General features: G+C 38.6%; 1 protein-coding gene across 3 annotated transcripts in view; it reads left to right on the top strand.

The window, feature by feature from the left end:
- TBX15 (T-box transcription factor 15) overlaps positions 1-19,302 on the top strand; it is a 106,815-nt gene that overhangs the window by 46,454 nt on the left and 41,059 nt on the right. For all 3 annotated transcript variants that reach the window (XM_063695936.1, XM_004026437.5, XM_063695932.1), the window contains 3 exons: positions 11,828-12,041; positions 17,051-17,152; positions 18,841-19,012. In XM_063695936.1, the coding sequence (XP_063552006.1) occupies positions 11,828-12,041; positions 17,051-17,152; positions 18,841-19,012 (488 nt within the window). The remainder of the gene's footprint in view (positions 1-11,827; positions 12,042-17,050; positions 17,153-18,840; positions 19,013-19,302) is intronic.

The following is a 19,302-nucleotide window of genomic DNA, read 5'->3' as shown; positions in this document are numbered from 1 at the left end:
TTTCCACCTCTCATGGAACAATGCCTTTGGGCAGCTTTTTCAGCCTCAGTTGCTATCTCTGCTTCTCTGTTCAAGGTGACAGTTTGCTCCCTGGCCCATTTTCCTTACTGAAGACCCAATATACCTCTTTTCTTAGTGATCTACCCTTTTCTCTCTTCTTTTAGACCTTATCACTTTCCTTCTCAGATATTGTGCCAGCCATTATGGACCAAGAGAGCATCACTCAAGCAGACCCACTCAAAAGCAGGCTTCCTTACATGGCATTTTCATTGTTTCTTCTGCTTTTCCCTCTTTCTGCCTTTCCACCATTTCTCCTAACACCATTCAGTTTTGATAGTTTTGCCCTAGGCCCTGAAATATTTTCTTCATCATGTGATCTTTTCCCACTCTATATTTTACATTTTCTTTAGTGAGGTTTGCATTTATTCATTTGAAAGTCTTCTTTCTGTCTCTCTCATAGGGACAGGGAAGTGACTGAGAAAAGACTTAACGCATATGGTCATTTTCTGTTCCAAATGATGGAAACAATTTATATTAAGTATATTCCTATTGTGCGCCAGGGGCTTCACTGAGACACATGGTATCCACTATCTCCATTTTAGATGAAGGAACTGGCTCAGAAAGGTTAAGTAGCTTTCCCAGTCATAATCTGGGTCTGTGGAATTCTAAAGGAGGTTTGTAATCTTTTGCCTTACTTCTCAGCGACTCTGGAAACCCCACTTCACTGCAGACAACAGAGACACCGGATGTGTAGGGGACCTGGTGAGCACAGCAGTCATTCTGTTCCTGAAGGAGGAGGATATCTGTCTCACTACCTCTCCCTTAGCATTACTAGCTCTAGCATTTGTAGAACTTGATCCTTTCCCCATTTTATCCTCATGACTGTAAGCACCTTCTCTTCTTAGGTTAATGTGGAGGAAAGTTAGTATCTGAGTATTTTCTAGGCGTTTGACTGACTGCTTCTCACAGAAGTGACTGAACTCTTTGAACTCAGTTGAAACCCCTGAAAGATTTAATGTCAGACCTCGCCAATCAGTTTGACACAGCTCACAGTCATGCAAGGAAAAGCTAGTAGGATTCCAATAGTTCAGGTTATGATGTCAGGAGGTGACCCTAGGACTTAATAGGGATTTCATTGGGAACATGTCATGCAATTAAGACACCTCATTACTAGGGATATATTTGTCTCCTGGAAGAAGATGAGAAGAATAGCATTCAAGATTCTTCATCTGGCTGCAGCCTACCCTCCCAGATCTTCTCTGGCTATATCTCTTCTCTTACTTTGCTAAACCTACAGCATTTCATTCATTAATTCATTCAACAAAAACATTTTATTGAGTGCATAATAGGTGCCAGACACTGTTCCAGGTGCTGAGGATACAAGAGGAATAACATAGATGTGGTCAGGATGACATAGATTGCTGCTCTCTCAATACATTTGGTAGATTTTATTGCCACGCCTCTGCCAGAAAATTCCCTTTTCCTAGAAGACCCCTCTCTTTCTTCCCCATTTCTGCCTTTGCATCTCATAGACATACCTTCATTAGGCCCAGAAAAAATCCCTGGACTTGGAGAGATTTCTCTTACCTCTGAACTCCCATAGGATTTTGTTGCCATTTCTCTTAGATAATAGTATCTGAAAATTAGCATTCGTATGTCTGGATCTTTTTTGTTGATAAAGTATTAATGCAAATACACATACACAGGCACCTTGTTAATAGTTCATAAAAGTTTCACAAAGTAGATACAAATGATATCCTCATTTTACAAATGATAAAACAAAGGCTTAAGAAGTTAAGTGACTTGCTTAAGGTTAGATGGTTGGAAAGAGGAGAGATGAGCTCGAGAACTCCGTCTTTTGGATCCTAAGCCCCAGCATGCTGTGTGCTATGGTGGATTTTGACTATTCTACTTTTATTAGACTTATTTATGGACCTATCCTCTCTCCCTAAATGATTGTATAAGCTCCTGAGGACATGGATCATCTCTTATTCAATTTTGTGCCTCTAATAACACCTTGTATATTGCCAGGCCCAGCCTAGAAAATGAATATTATTTGCTGAACGAATGAATGATTGATTGAATGGATGAATTTTGATTACTGGAGAGGTTGTTACATTGTTGTCAGCCATGTTATATTTACTAAACGGGATGGTTTTCTATGTTTGCATGGTGAGTTGGGTAGATTTTAAACTTGGAATAGTTGGTGGTCTCCTGGGATCATTTGAAGGGCATTCCTGGCTGTGCTCAAATGTTTATCCTACTTACATCTTTGAAACTGCCACCTCCAGAGGCACTCTCTCCAGAAGTCATAGTTAAATTACACTTGATGTTTAGAAATTGGCTTCTTAGTTCTTCCCCTTTAGTGCATCATTATGAATTTGTTTATTTATTGGTGCTCAGTGGGAACATTCTAACAAGGTATAAAGCAAATGCTTGTAAGGCCTTTGGAGAAAGGCCCACTTTTCACATCACAGAAATTAAAAGACCACGATGGCAGATACACAATGGTGCTATGACAGTGGCTGATGTCGGAGGTGGTGGTGGGAGGTTGGAAGTAGTGGTTGCAAAGAGCAAATAAACATTGACTTGGGGATGAGATAATGTATCGCTTCACCCAGGAAAAAATGCCAAGAGCCTTAGGATGGGGCCTGTGTTGATAGCTGCTCACCTGAAATTGGTAAATCTTGAAGACCACCCAGTTTATCAGAATGAACTTTTGAAGGACCTTTGGTGCAAGAGGTACTTAGGTTGAACATTTCCATGTGGCTTGTGGCCAGTTTTTGATTATTCCATTTATGCACTGTCTGTGTGTTCATCACGAATATTTTCTAACCCAAAAGTTGGTCTCATAAATATTAATTTTGTGGGAAGAATAAAATAAAATATTTGAAATTTGAAATTAGGACTGTTTTAGAAAAGTCAGGGCCCATATTTGTCCTTTATTTATTTATTTTTTTTGTTTTTCTGATATGCTTGGTCATTGGCGTAGAATCTTATATGTTAATTTGACACTTTACTGTTTATGAAGTGATTTCATATACATTATTATCAGCTGAATTCTCTTCAAACATAGATATCCACTTAGGACCATCAAAAACTTTTGGGTCCTGCACTCTGACTTGAGTTAAGCCTAAATAAACCAAATTCTGCACAAGTAGGGCCCACTTCAGTTGCCTTCTGTCTTTCAATGCTTCCATTAAAAATTTCTCAAAGCCCAAACATCTTCCAAGTACCTTGTAATGTTTTGCTTAATGGTCTAGGCTAAAGCAAAAGGGTGATTTGACATTGACAGTGATCTTCAGTGTCTGTCACATTTGGATCTTCTACCTAGGTTGGATTGGGGATAGGAAGTGAAATATAGCAAAGGAGACCTTTTATACTTGTACTTACTTACTAAATAATGTTAAGTTGATGAAGAGAGCTAAAATATTCCTGAATATAACTGCCCTTGTACTGACAGGGGAAAATTCCCATCAGACCTTCGTTTGAATTTTCCCTTCTCAAAAAACCGACAGTTTTAATTTCCATAGCACTACCTTCTGATTGAGCAGCCTGAGCGTTAACTCTGCATTTCTGAGTTCAGAGTAGGATGTGCACAGCTCTGCAGTTCTAGTTCTGAAAAATGGGCAACAGAGTATAATGAAAAGAGCATCAACTCTAGTGTCAGACTAATTCAATTCACACTCTGACACCTCCCATTTATATAATGTGAGACAAGCCTTTTATTCATGTCGTGCCTCAGGTTTCTTATATATAAAATGGCAGCAATAATGCCTACTTTAAAGGTTTCTGTGAAAATTGTATGAGATAATAACGTATATAAAGTGCCTAATACAGTACTTGCTACTTCTCTTCCTTTTTTTCATTTCCAGCTTCAAAGCATGCTGGATCACTAGAGGTTGAAACTTTTGCATGTTGTTCTAGGCTAAAGCAAAGTTTTTTAATAATTTCACCTTTTACTTGAAATTTCAACTTTAAACAATTTTAACTTTTATTTTAGATCTAGGGGATACCTGTGCAGGTTTGTTACATGGGAATATTGCGTGATGCTGAGGTTTAGGGTACAAATCCCATCACCCAGGTAGTGAGCACAGTACCCTATAGGTACTTTTTCAACCCATGCCTCCCTCTTCCACCATCTAGCAGTCTTCGGTGTCTGTTATTCCTGTATTTATGTCCATGTGTGCTAAATGTTTAGCTCTCACTTATAAAAGAACATGAGATATTTGGTTTTCTGTTCCTGTTTTTTTTTTTTTTTTGAGACTAGATCTCATTCTGTTGCCCAGGCTGGAGTACAGTGATGCCATCACAGCTCACTGCAGCCTCGACCTTCCCAGGCTCAGGTGATCCTCCCATCTCAGTCTTCCAAGTAGCTAGGACTACAGGCACGTGCTATCATGCCTGGCTAATTTTTGGATTTTTAGTAGGGATAGGGCTTTGCCATGTTGCCCAGGCTGGTCTCAAACTCCTGGGCTCAAGCGATCTGCCTGCGTCAGCTTTCCAAAGTGCTAAGATTACAGGCATGAGCCATTAGGCCTGGCCTGCTCCTGCGTTAATTCACTTAGGATTATGGCCTCCAGCTGCATCCATGTTGCTGCAAAGGACATGATTTCATTCTTTTTTATGGTCGCATAGTATGCCATGGTATATATGTACCACATTTTCTTTATCCAATCTACTATTGATAGGCACCTGGGTTGATGCCATGTCTTTGCTATTTTGAATAGTACAGCAATGAACATACAAATGTGTGTGTCTTTTTGGTTAAATGCCTAATATACAGAATCTATAGGGAATGTAAACAAATCAATAAGCAAAAACAACCCCATTAAAATTAGACAAAGGACGTGAACAGACACTTCTCAAAAGAAGACATACAAGTGGACAATAAGCATAGGAAAAAACCCTGAGCATCACTAATCAACAGAGAAATGCAAATCAAAATCACAATGAGGTACTATCTCACACCAGTCAGAATGGCTATTATTAAAAAGAGAAGAAAACAAATGCTAGCAAGTCTGTGGAGAAAAGGGAATACTTATACACTGTTGGTGGGAATGCAAATTAATCCAGCCACTGTGGAGAGCAATCTGAATCTTTTTCAAATAACTTAAGACAGAGGTTGAACCTTTAATGGCATTGAGCCTTTGTCTGCTCAGCAAGAAACAGATATAAAAAATTACTACTACCACTTCTTTGCAAAGACTCTCTCAAAGGCTTTGATCTCAGGATGACTTTGGGTCCTTGCTGTGGTTCTATGTATCGCTGAGAGAGGTGCTGCTTGTTAAGTGGAGAGTGCTGTAGGCAGCTGGTGAGATATGATGTGCCCTTAGTCTCCTTAATTGGCTTATTGGCATGGGAATTGCAGGCTTCAGGTTACTCCCTTTTCCCAAATAGAACTTGGAGGGCATGGAGAGCTCAGAGACACCATTCCATTACTAAAGCCATTTAACAGGCTCATTTGAGTGTTTGCTATCATCATAATTTTAGTTTAATCCATCCCAGGTTATAGTTCATTCCCTTGAAGCTCTGGACTGAGTATCAAATTTGGGCTCAGTTCGTACTCAGGTCAGTGCCAAATGCTCTGCTTCTGCCATATTTAGAGTTACTCTATGAAAAATTTCATCGCCAGCATTCTCTAAGATACTCGATAAAATCTGATAGCCCACAACCAATTTCCACTGCAGAGGTCCTCTGGAAATAGGAACTTACTTGCTCCTGGTACAGAGAGGGCTGCCTGGGTTTTAAGATTCTGGTATTTGCCCTTCTGTGAATGGGAGCCCTGAGATAGTCATGAGAGTTTTGGTTTAGAGACTTTGGGATTTATGAACTAGATCAAGAAGTGGCTGTCCTACCAATATCAGATAGGAAACACCATTCAATGTGGTTGTGTACCAGTATTTGGCAGAAAAGAAAGTAAGATGAATTGTCTATCATCCGGGTTGGGTTTTTCTCCTTTAATTGTTTCAAACTATTTTCTTCCTTGTGGAAAATATGACAGCTGAGCTCCAGTCTTACAGAAGTAACACTGTGCGTCTAATCTCAGAGCATTCTACATCTCTTATCTGACTCTACAGTCAGCTTACACATTTCACATAGAAACCAGGCTATCTTGCATCATTCACACAGGAGATGGGGCAAAGCATTAAACTGAGCTTATGGAATTCATAGTCTGGATAGAAGACAGAACTATCACTACCTGCATGTAAAAGAAAACTTTAGCATGTAGATGATAAAGTCTAAACTCAATATCCTAACACCCAGGATCTTCGGCCATAAATTTTTGTTTGTTCCCTGATGTCCCGAGAGTTTAGAAGAGTGACTGGCACATAGTAAATGTTCAATATGTAGTCATTTAGTTGAGTTGAACCTGACCTTCCACCTTCATCATTTATCTTACTTCTCCTCTCCCTTTACATAATCTAAACTCTGACATACCAGTTTGTTTGTAATTCTCTGAAACTCCAAATCCTTAATCACTGTTATTCCCACTACCTGAAATTCTTTCTCCATCATTTTGTTGTTTGTTGGTTTCAAACTTCTATTTCAAGACCATATTCAAATGTTACCTCATAAAGTCTTCTCAATCCTCTCATCATTGACTTGCTTCCACTTCAAAGCTCCTCAACAATTTTCCCCACCTCTGCAGGTGTATCTGTCACAGTCAGCCTTCCTTAACAGTTTCTATGTCCTTTCTACCAAATTGTGAGCTCCTTCAGAACAAGAACCTGTTTTATTTGTCTTCGTCCATTAATATGTAACCTAGTCAAGGCAAAGCAGAAATATTTGGTGACATAAAAATTGAATTAAATGTAGTCTTCTGTGCTGGAAATCCTTAGGCAGTAGAATGGATGTAACCTGGACTCTGGCATCAATAATGTATAAAATGGAGATAATAATAATAACAACTCTTAGGCTTGCCTGTACTAAGTGATGTTTTGCATGTACAGTCTTGGCAGAGTGCCTGACAAATAGTAAGAGCTCAATAATGTTGACCATTAACTCTTTGTGTTAGTTCTTGTGAGCTTATATTCATCTCCCTGTCCCAAGTCAATAATATTATTATCAATAGAACCATTACACTATGCTTTATCATAAATGTATAACTTTTTTTAGCAGAAAGATATCTTATACCCCCACCCCCCATGGTAAAGATAAGGAAACTTAGGCCAAGTTAACCAAAGAAACTTTTAAAGATCCCACTGCTGATCAGTAGCAGAGCCACAGGAGTAAATGTGCTTTGTTCACTGCAGTAACGAATAATTCCTCAAAATTAACTGTTAAGTGGAGATGCCAAGACTGTAAAATATGCTTTTAAAATGTCTAATTTGGATATTAGGTTTTTATTAGACTAAAAGTGTATGCAATTTAGGCATTTTCTATGTATGGTAACCAAATGAACCTATTGTAGTTGGTTCGCTTTCGTTAGACTTGATGGTCTCTAAGCTGTACTACTAATCCACCCATTAGACATTCAAGTTAAAAGGGACCTTATACACTTCCAATTAAATGTGCATGTGCTGTGCCATAAAGATTAAGGAAATTGGGGACCAGAATAGTCATGTGACTTGGCCAAGATCAAACATATTTAAGCCACCTTAGTTGTGAGGATGGTTAAAATAGTTAAGGGGTGTTACAGAGTTGCCAGCTGTTTTGGCTGGGTTGAACCTAGTATGCTTTCGGGGAGATCTGACCATTGGATCAGGATGGAGAAGACGTGCATTCTAGTACATGTTAGTTTTCAATTTCTCTTGTTTCAGTGTCCTTGTCCACAAAATAGACATACAAATACAAGCTATGTCTATCTTATCAATGGGAAGACAATATTAGGTAATGTGTAAAATATAAATTAAAAGTTCTTTTATTATTATTGCTAGAGTGAGAAGTGAACGTACTCTAAGCTAAACTCAACTTTCTGTGGGAACTTAGTGTTACAGTATTCATTTTATCAAAGTGAAATAGGTCAGAGATAGAAAGTAAAATGATGGTTAAAATCTCTTTTTAAAGGATTTTTTTGGGGGGATGAGAATAGATATGTTGCTTTGGCCCTGTGAGTCACAAAATGTTCTCTAGTGACTTGTAACTGGCTCAGCGCAGGTTACTTAAGTTTTCTCCTTTAGCTGCGTTGGTTACATGTAACATTTTATGTTCCTGATTTACTTAAACTTCTGTTGAAATACTATTCTGACAGTATCTGATGCCAAGAAATCCTGCATCATTCATATGAGTTCCTAATGGCTATTTTTTGAGGACAGGAAGTCACAAATTGCCAAGAATAAATGACCTTGAAAACACAGAGGTGTTTTTTGATCTTTAAGGGACTGACTGATTATATTTCTAAATGGATGATCTGATTTGATTAAAATAACCAGCTGTGTGTTTCTTCCATGACTTAGATAACTTTATTATACATCCTAATTAATAGCTAAAAATTTTGATCTGGTTAGCCAAAATATTTTCTATAACTATGATTTAGAAATGTATTTTACAAAAGATTAAATTTTATTTTTACCTAGGCTGTTAATCTTGACTCTGAGATTACTATTTTAAGGGTTTTGTAGGGTTGCTTACCCCACGGGTGGCCCTAACCCTTCTAGAAGCTTTTTAAAAAGTGCCTCTATAAAAGTAACAGTAACTTTATTTCAAGATTATAATATTTAAGAAACAATTGAGAATAGAAGATTGCATATGCATTCATGTTATTGAACATGTGGGCTGTTGCTTACATTCTTTATATAAAAGTCACTGGATCCTGTTTTGTGAGAGAGTGAAAATCTAGAAGTTCAGGGTATTTCCAGTTAAATAAACGTCTTTGAAAATCCTCTTCATGGACAAATACTGCCTATGCCTCCACAGACTTGCCCATTTCCTTTCTAGTAACCATGGGTTCCCCAGGAGTGTTCTAGCCCTCTTGGATCTCTTTCTCTTCTGGACTTCTAAGAGACATCTGAGACAGTATGTAATGGTGTGGAAAACTGTGTGGCAGTTATTTGTGTTGCTCTCTGATTATTTTTGAATGCTCATTGTCTCCACTGTACTGTACTTGAAGAGAGGTCCCATTGTGTACTTTGTTATTTCCCAGAATCTAGCACAGTGCTGGGCACATAGTAAGCACTCAATAAACACATAATTAATCAACACTAACTGGGAAATTTCTTAAGGTCTTGGATTCTGTTTCTAATTATCTGCATGGTACTTCATCTAAAGCCATATGCTGATAGGTGCTTATTGATTGATTTGATTGAAACTATAAACTCTTATAGAATACCCACTCAATTATTTAACTCCTATGGTAATGTGAATCTGAGCCCCTGGTCTTTTCGCTTATTTAACTTGTCTTGTTCAAAGAGTTTTAAATTTGATGTTTCTAATTGAGGTTACCTGGGTTAGCACTTGCACTGGGGAGGATTCTTACATTCAGGTCATTAGAGGTGGAATCCTTAAGTTCATTCTTTTTCATTGCATATTGAGGACCTAGGCCCCCCCTGTGGTTAAATGGCTTGTCTAAGGTTATTGATTAATTCATTTGATGTTATATTTTGAGTCCCTGTTTTGTTCCAGATGACATACTGAGTTAAGGGTAGAGTCTCTTATTTCATAATTCTCTAGCCGTAGTCCCAATTCCAATCTCAGCCTCAATTTAGCTACCATTAATACTTATCTCTTAGTGTAGTGATACCTTTCCTTCCCTTTTCCAGTTCCTAAACATACATTGGAGAAATCATATGTCCAAAATTTCTGCTGGGTCCTACTTAAGGTGTCTGTTTCCAGTTTTTTGTAATTATGGCACTTTATGGTGAATTTCATAACTTTTCGCTTCCAAAGGCAGGACAATAATATATTTTAAAAATCTTTTTTTGAGGAGTTTTTTTGAAAAATTTACAGTATTCATGATAAGTGAGGAGCTCTTAAAATATCCCAGACACAAAATAGGATTTGGGAATCCATGTCTCAGGGGACATGAATTAGTGTGTTTGGCTGAGTGTGTGATGATATAATGGCTCTGCTACTGAAAGGCATATAGAATCAGGCTAGGATATAGATTTGTCAGTCAGCAACAGCTGTCATCTTAGATAAGTAGTTCTATTTTTCAGTGCTTGGAGAAGACCAAAAATAGCTGCTACTTAGTCCTAGGTATAAAATTATGTGCTTAGATATGTAAAACCTAGTTATAAAACTTTATAGTTTTTTTTGTGGGTGGGGGGCAGAGGGGGAGGGAGAATGAAGATAGTGACTGCATCTTCATGTAGTGATTATGGGTAAACTGAAGTTTTTGGTCAGAAACTTCCCCTTTATTTAGAAGTTTGGTTTGGTTCTTTAACAACCTGAATATCTTCACAAGTGACAGGTGAGGAATTGGGGAGATGGAGAGAAATGACACTTTTTCCCCTGTGGGCACTTTATTCCCTGTGGCTTTGACACAGCCGTTAGATATTCTTGCCAGAGATGCTGCCTGGGGTTGCAAGAGAAAAAAGTCAGTGACAAAAGGAAAGAAAAGTAAAGGAACAATGGGATGTATATTTCACAGGTCTGCAAACCTGCTGCAGGTAAGTGAGGTTGGCAGCGACGTGATTGGGCATTCTGTCCCGTTCTTTTCCATCTTACTAGTGTCAAGGATTGATGCTCAAGAAGCTCTGACCCTTGACACCATTGAAAAGTCACTCATCAGAGTACAACACTTGTTTCCAGCCTTTACTCATGTATATATTTAACTCCAAGGAAAGCAATCAGAATTCTAGATGTTAAGGGTGGGTTAGAGAAATGGATTCTTAGGCTTGACTTGCAGCATCATTTGACCTAAGAAAATTATACTAGATAATCTGAATTTGAAAAATTTTAGGACATACAATTCTTGGCGTTAAGCTCCTAAAGGTAAATATTTAAAATTCCAGAAAATCTTCCCTGGTAAATTTGGCTCTAGCCTTCTCCATCAGTCAGCTTCCCCTGCCCCCCAGCCCCACTTGTCTTCATGAGTACAGAAGACACAGGAGAGGACCATCTGGCCCAGCATGCCAACTTTTTATTTGGTTGCTCTCAATCCCACCTTCCTGTTTGGATCACCCCTCCCCTCTGCCCATACTTCAGAAACCAATCAAGGTGTCTCCTGAACTCATTTATTCCCTTTGTTTCAACTGCCTTTTTGGGTAACTTTTTCCATATGCTTACATCCTTGACTCACAACAGAGGTTTTTTTCCCATCCAAAATGGCCTGATTAGACTCTTAGGAAAAACCATTTACTCAAATATATGACCAAGTACTTCTAAAGATCCCAAGCAGCTTTTCATTACTTTTGATGGCCATGGCTTATGTAAGTAGAGGAAAAATTTCTGTGTTTAAAAATAACTGACAGGCAGTGATGCTGAGTGGTATGGAATTGAAGCACATAATGTTAGCACTGAGTCTTTACTCGCACAAATGTAATAGTCTAATCTAGGTTTGGACCTGTAATTTATAATTATTTTAGTTTAATTTGGCATTTATTTTGTTGCCCCAGTTTGGCCTCATTCTCTTCAACATGGTGACATTAGTACTATTTATATTGCCTGTTGTGGACCAATTTTCTTCAGCTGTTGCTAAAACTTACTAAAATGCCAGATGTCATGTTGGAAACACGAAACCTGAAAGAAGGTCATAAATCACAAAAACAAACCATAAAAAATAATAAAATACCCTGAGTGCTGTGCTCTGGAGCTTCCCAGCTTTAAGTCTCCTTTTGTTTACCCCTCTCCCCACTTCATTGCATTTCCCACCCCCATCTTTTAGGGCCAGGGGTGAGGGGAGCTCAGCAGTTTCTCACCTAAGGCTTGATTGTTTATTTTGCAGATTCTGAGCAGAGCACCGGTTCAGATTCTGAGGTCCTCACTGAGCGGACTTCCTGCTCCTTCAGTACTCACACTGACCTGGCCTCTGGTGCTGCAGGCCCTGTGCCTGCTGCCATGTCTTCCATGGAGGAGATTCAGGTGGAGCTGCAATGTGCTGACCTCTGGAAGCGGTTCCATGATATTGGAACTGAAATGATCATCACCAAAGCAGGCAGGTAAGGACAAATTCCTTTGAGTGGCCAGATTCAAAGAATTTGCAGAAGTAGGAGCCATTACATTCTTCCATTCTTATTTATTTGTGATGGCATCAACAAAACCAAAGCAGCTTACACTCACTTCTCTGCATTTGGACATCTTGGTAAAGCTGTTCTGTTGTGTTTGTTGTGATTGTATTATTTTCCTCCAAGGGCCAATCAAATGTAAATCATGTAAATCACAAACATTTTCCCCCTACAAATGTATTTCAGCTAATATTGGAAGTCCATGGGATCTTAACAGCCAAAATATATATTTCCAAAGCAAGTGTTTACTTCACCATTAAATACTTTCAAGAAGTTTGCTTCCCAAATAACAACTTGCATCTTCTAAAGTATTTAAAGCAACAATGCTTTTGTAATAATTTTTTTAAAAGAATTGACTTGATGCATATTCTGAGCCTGTTGATGTCCATTGTGTTTTATCATTGACTTGAAATTATTACACAACTTTATTGGTGACCTATGGAATTTCTTGTAAAACTGTTTTTCTAGGATTACAAAGTTTTAAAAACCCAGCTTCTCTTGATATAGACACTTTTAGTTAAGCTACTCCTTTATTGGTATGTTTCAGCTTTCCATAGTTAAGTATTTATTTTGTGCTGGACACTCAACATACATCTTTGAAACTTACAGGAACCCTATGAGGTTGGACATAATCATCCCATATATGGATTAGGATGCAGAGGATGAAAGACATTAATTAGCTTGGCTAAGGCACATGGGTACTAACAGGCAGCTCCAGAATTCTGCATAAATCTGTGTGGCTCTAAAACAGTGGTCTCAACTCTGAACTGTTAAGAAATGGCTGTAGTTCTTGCCCCTTGGATTCAAAATGAAACGATTTAGATAAAATTAAATTTGGGCCGAGCACGGTGGCTCACACCTGTGATCCCAGCATTTTGGGAGGCCGAGGTGGGTGGATCACCTAAGGTCAGGAGTTCGAGACAAGCCTGGCCAACATGGCAAAACCCTGTCTCTTTTAAAGTTACAAAAATTACCTGGATGTGGTGATGGGTGCCTGTAATCCCTACCACTTGGGAGGCTGAGGCAGGAGAATCGCTTGAAGCTGGGAGGCGGAGGTTGCAGTGAGCCAAGATCATGCCATTGCACTCTACCCTGGGTGAGAGAGTAAGACTCTGTCTCAAAAATAAATAAATAAATAAACAAATAAATAAATAAATAAATTTGGACTAAGCTTTTCAGCATATAGGAATAGTTCATTGAAATTACGCAAAACAGTTATGCTACTTTTGTGTTTTCAAAGCCAGTGTACATAATCTCACATGTCATGGGGAACAAAAATCGTATCTTACTGATTGTGAGCTGTTTTCATGAACATAGCCATTTGAAGTAAAATAATATTTTGATTGGGTCCAGTTTATCTACGTGTATATAAGGAAACCTCCCAAAACAATAAGATATGACAAAAACATGAAGTTAAAATAAAGCTGAAATTTTGTTTATTTTCTTTCTTTTCTGGAGCTCTCTTCCTTCTCTCAGCAGTGAATAAAACCATTAAAGGCTTCCTAGGGGGAGAAGATGGGCTGGATAACTGTGTTCAATATCATCTCTTTTTCGTTGCTTGGGTCTCAGTGTACTTCTGTTCCACATTTTGTGGTGTAAAGGCTTGGAAGAAAACAAAGTAACTCAAGGAAATTTTTTTAAAGTTTTTGGTAGAAGAGTTGGTTTGGAGAGAGAAGAAATATTACATTTTTTTTGTCTACAAGATTTTCCGGTATTCTTTTTGGGTTTTTACTTTATTACTCTTGGGTCTGTGTATTCCAGTCATGTTTGTTCCTGATATCACTCCCTTATTCCCTGTGCTTTAGTGAACTGAGTTCATTTGAGCATCTCCTTGACAACCCTCTTGTGACTCATTTTGTAATTCTTCTGCAGTATTTTCATTTCCATATCTCTGATTTCACAAGTTCACCTTAATATCTGGATACTCTACACATTCCCCAAGACACACACATAGTTTGTTCTTTAGTAATAATTGAAATCCTTTGTTTAAGTTTAGAAACTACATTAATTGGTTCTGTATTCAGTTGTCTCAACTGTTGTTACTACATCTAATTCTTCTCAGGTAATTCTGAAACAACTCTGAATCATACAAATAAGGCTTTCTCTTCTGTGAATTTTCTTCATTCCTTCTCATTCTCCTGGTTAATTTCTTGCTTCTCACTCATTTTTCTTGCTATGCAGTATTGTCAGTATTCTTTTCCATTTTAATTCCAATCTCCATCTTCTTAGTTATGTTAGTTATATATGGCTTTCTCTCCTTTTTCTCACTTAGATGATCTTAGTCACCATCTACCTCCTTCCACACCCCAAACTGTGATCCTATTGATTCAGAGCTGCTGAAGTCTATAGAGCCCTCAGTCTTTGAGTGTACCAACCCAACCTGCATAATCAGCACCATGGACAGAGGTGCTTGCAAGGATTAATGGGTTTAGAAGACAAAAGAACTGGCCTAAATTTAGCCATAAAATTAAAACCAAACACATCTCTTTTTGTAAAACATGAAAGGTTAACTTTTCTTTAGACTGTTGTGACTTCACTTGATATTCTATGCTAAAATGTGACAAAAAGAAAAAAAAGGCTTGCGAAGTTTTTAAGAGGAGAATTCAAAGGTAGTCACAGAATTTTAAAGCAAGGGGGCACTGTAGAGATTATCCAGTCGATTTCCTTTGTTTTGTAGGTGATGGGGTTAAATGATTTATCCAAAGTCACATAGTTCATTCATTTTAGAAGTCGGGTACTGGAAAGGGATGGGTAGCTTCTCCATTAAAGGTCATATAACGGTTCCAGACAGAACAGATATTGAATTAAAAACATCTAACACCTTTTTTTGTAAAGGTATGAATAAAAGAAATCTCTCTCTTTCGTGTAATACAGCCTCTCTAGGTGACTGGGGGAAACCATATTTTCTTATCTCAGGTAGTAAATGAGAGGACTTTTGCCCCCATCTCTGGCAAGATGCCCTCCAAACATTTACATATACAGGGAAGCTATAAATCAGTGTTATTAAGAAGGGAATTACTTATCTGTATTTAAATGTGTAGATCAAGGTTCCCAAATTTTTGGAATTAATTAATGCAAATTAAAGTGCCTAACCTATAGTGAATGTTAGATTTAGTCAATGTGAGTATCCCATCATCAAATTTCATTAGCCCACCATAAGACAAAAGTATGAGGCCTTTAAATAAAAATTGTGAGGTAGGGGGAGAAATTTTTAAATGATAATATATCGTAGAAGCTTCTGAAGAGTAATAAGGTGAGAAAGATGAAATAGTTATGCATTAATTTTGTAACCATGTAAGAATTAGCCACCATCTCTATTAAAGGACTGTGATCCTTCTTGTGCTTTCTCTCAGATATGATTATGATGTCACTGACCTACTGCCAGGGGATATTAGTCTTTTGGGTTGCTTTTCCTGGATGAGTAGTGAGTGTGTAACTAGCACAGAGAGCCTCTCCTGTGACCAACCAGTACATATTTGCAAGATGGCTGTTTGAGGTCAGGGTATGGTCTATGGCCATGAAATGGAGCAAAGCCAATTAGGCCATATGTGGATCAAGCCTGTGACCTTGACCTCATTAGCACTGTGCTCTGCCCAGCTCAACTAACTAGCCCCAGATGGTTAAGCTTAATGCAGCATTTTGCATACAAGTAGCCTAGAGCACATTCAGGGCAATCCAAATTTTTGAACTGAGAACTTTTTATGTCCGACTTGATACAAAAGAGCTTGAGCTTGATGTTTTTCTTCTTTCTTATGGTTAAAGAAGAATGGTGAACTTTATTCTAGACTTATTGAAACTCAATACCTCTTTTGGGCTGCTCTGTCTCCTCCTCTCTTCAATTATGAGAGAAGTCGTAAAGTGCTATATCCTGACCTCACTTGCTTTGGCAAGTTTAACAAGCCATTGTGGTAGAAACAAGGTATTGCCCAGAGGCCACGAGAATTCATTTGGTATTTGCTTCCAATTCCACAGGGTCCTTCCTCTGACACACACGTTGACAGCCTGAGAACTTGCAGAAAATTTTCTACAGTTTTATGCACTAAAAAATCTTGGTGGCTCTTTGTTTGGAGACTGGTAGCACCTTCCTTTTTTGTTTTATACTTGAGAGACTATTTTTAGAGTGGTTATTTTCAAATAAACTCAGTTGAAAATATTTTATGATAACTTGCAATAAACTGAAAAGCTCTTCAGATTATAAGAAGAGTGTAAGTTGCTATACTAACCTTTAAAAAGATTATAGCTAATAGGAAATGTATGCATGGCTACACACATGCACACACATGCCTGTGCATACATTTATATCACAACTAAGATTAACTAAAAATACAAAGCAGGGTTGAACCCTTGGAGAGTATGAATCATCAAATAGGTCAATTTAAGTTAAGAAGAGATAGTAGTTCAGTAGTATAAGTCTATTGTATATTTCATAGTGATAATTTCCGAAGTGAAAAAAATTAGTCAACTTTGAGAATTAGAGGACATTAGAATTTGATATGCTTAGAGTACCTAATAAGAATACGTTGTTTAGGCTGGGTGCATTGGCTCACACCTGTAATCTCAGTACTTTGGGAGGCCGAGGTGGGCAGATCACGAGGTCAGGAGTTCGAGATCAGCCTGGCCAGTATGGTGAAACCCCATCTCTACTAAACACACACACACACATACACACACACACACACACACACACACAAATTAGCTGGGCGTGGTGGCTCATGCCTGTAGTCCCAGCTACTCGGGAGGCTAAGGCAGAAGAATCCCTTGAACTCGGGAGGCAGAGGTTGCAGTGAGCCAAGATTGTGCTACTGCACTCCAGCCTGGGTGACAGAGCGAGACTCCGTCTCAACAAACAAACAAACAAAAAATAAAACACATTGTTTAAGCTTTTACCCCTGCTACTTCTCCCACTCTGATTTCTGAGCTTTCTGTTTTATTCATCTTCATAGGAGGATGTTTCCTGCCATGAGAGTGAAAATCACTGGCCTAGATCCACATCAGCAGTACTACATAGCAATGGACATTGTGCCTGTGGACAATAAAAGATACAGGTAACAATAACTCTGGGATGTGGAAATGTGGGTATCACCAGCATTCCAAGACAATTCTTCAAACTCCTTAGAAGAAATATTTTAGCAATGCATGCTGTACAGAGAACAAGGAATGGAGACTATGTCAATGGCCTGTGGCAGAGCACCAGGTGGAAAAAGTGTTAACTTTGACCTGGGATTCCCCCCTGTGTCTCTGGATAGAATGGGATTGTATAGTGTCTCCTAAGGTAGCAAAAATCAAGTGGATCTTAAGTCTAAAATTAATTTAATTAACATTGGAAGTGATTAACATATTGAATAATTTGGTTTGTGAAATGCTAAATAAATTGGGGTGATTTATTTTGGAAAGAGGAAGGAGAGGCGGAACAATAAAGCATATTAAAATGTATATTTGATGGATCACCCCATAGATGATGGAGAGGAAGAACAGGAGAACTGGGTAAAATTTCAAGAAGAATATCTACTTACGGAGAATTATTATTCATTGATATGGGTTGTGAGTGAGATTGTTAAGTAATTTTCCCTCAAACTGATTAAAAGCCAACATAGTCTCCATGTCTCTTGGATGGCTTATACATAGTTCTTGCCAGAAAAAAAAAAAGTTGTGGCTTATTTGTTCTCTTGAGGTCTCACTCAAATCAGTAAATCATTACCATTTTTGAAATATCTAAAGTCTAACAACTTGGCCCTAAACCCATGAATAGGGAGGCAAGAGCTGATGAAAAAGGCCAGGACTAGTATGGCAAGTGGGGAGAGAGCTGGCTGAGAGAGACACGGTCTGGATTTCAGGACTTAGGAGAAAAGATGCTTCCAGCTTGTTTTAGGGGATCTTGGGAGTTGTGATTTGGACTGGGTGCCTCTATTTCTCAGGGTCCAGGTCCCATGTGGTCCTTTAGAACTGAGAAGCAGGAAAGTACCAGATCCATGGAGATGTTTCTTCTGAACTATGAGAAAATTGGCAAAGTCGGGAAAACTGACTTCCTTTGCTACCAAACAATGTCTTTTTTCCAGTGACTGTGGGAAAATAGTGTAGAAGATGGTGTTCAAAACGGGTTCATCAAGACAATGTGAACTGGGAGTATTTGGTGGTGCTTCTGAAATGGTTGCAGAGAGGCAAAGGCCCGTCATAGAAATGCCTCAAAGTCCAGATTCTTAGCAAGGAAATGGTTAACCAGTGAGAGGCTTGGGAGGGCTCTGCACATGGCTGCACTTTATAGGACAATATGGAAGATGTTTTTAATAAGGAACAAAATCCTGAACAAATGGCCAAGGGATTATATGGTTTGCATTTGAAAGGTGAAAGGTTGCAGTAAAATGCCTTTTCTATAGCTAGACATGTGAGTTTTGGATGCCTGTGTGCACACAGGGGTGCACGGCATGGAGAGAGGGAAGAAAGGAAGACGGCTGTGAGAATGTTTTCCTTGCGAGGGCTGAAGATTTGATCATTAACCACAACACTTCTCTGCCCTCCCCACTCCATCTTTTTGTCCATTTCTATCTCTATTTCATTTCCCTGGTTATCTGCCCTTCTCTTTTCTTCCTTTGATTCTCTGTTTCTTTCCCATTACTTCTCCATTCATGTAATCTCTTTGTTTTTCTCTCCTTTCCCCTGTCTCAACTTGTTTCCTGGGCCTCTGTCCCTTCTCTGCCTCTGTCTCTGAATTTTCCTCTCTTCCTCTTTATCTCAGATATGTGTATCATAGCTCCAAGTGGATGGTGGCTGGCAATGCTGATTCCCCTGTGCCCCCAAGAGTTTATATACACCCTGATTCTCTAGCTTCTGGAGACACCTGGATGAGACAGGTGGTCAGTTTTGACAAACTCAAGCTTACCAACAATGAATTGGATGATCAAGGACATGTGAGTCAAAGAATCCTATCTCCCCTTTCTTTCTCTCTTCCTCTGTTTGCTTTAGAGCTGGCTAGCCCCAGTCTTTTTCAAATAGGTAAAATAAGGAATCTCTATGCCACTTTAAGTAATTTTAAGTAAGTAAGCATAAAAGTGTTTTTTTCCAGTTAAATTCCATTTATTACAAATCTAACATTTAGCAAACATCTGTTATACATCAAGTTGTGTTTACCAGACAAAGTCCTTGTGCTCCAGAGGTTTACAGTCTAGTCGAGGAGGCAAGACAGCAAAACAAGACAAAT

The sequence above is a fragment of the Gorilla gorilla genome, chromosome 1 (genome assembly GCF_029281585.2).
Source record: "Gorilla gorilla gorilla isolate KB3781 chromosome 1, NHGRI_mGorGor1-v2.1_pri, whole genome shotgun sequence".
In the NCBI taxonomy this organism is placed as follows: domain Eukaryota; kingdom Metazoa; phylum Chordata; class Mammalia; order Primates; family Hominidae; genus Gorilla; species Gorilla gorilla.
This window is presented reverse-complemented; position numbering and strand designations above follow the sequence as displayed.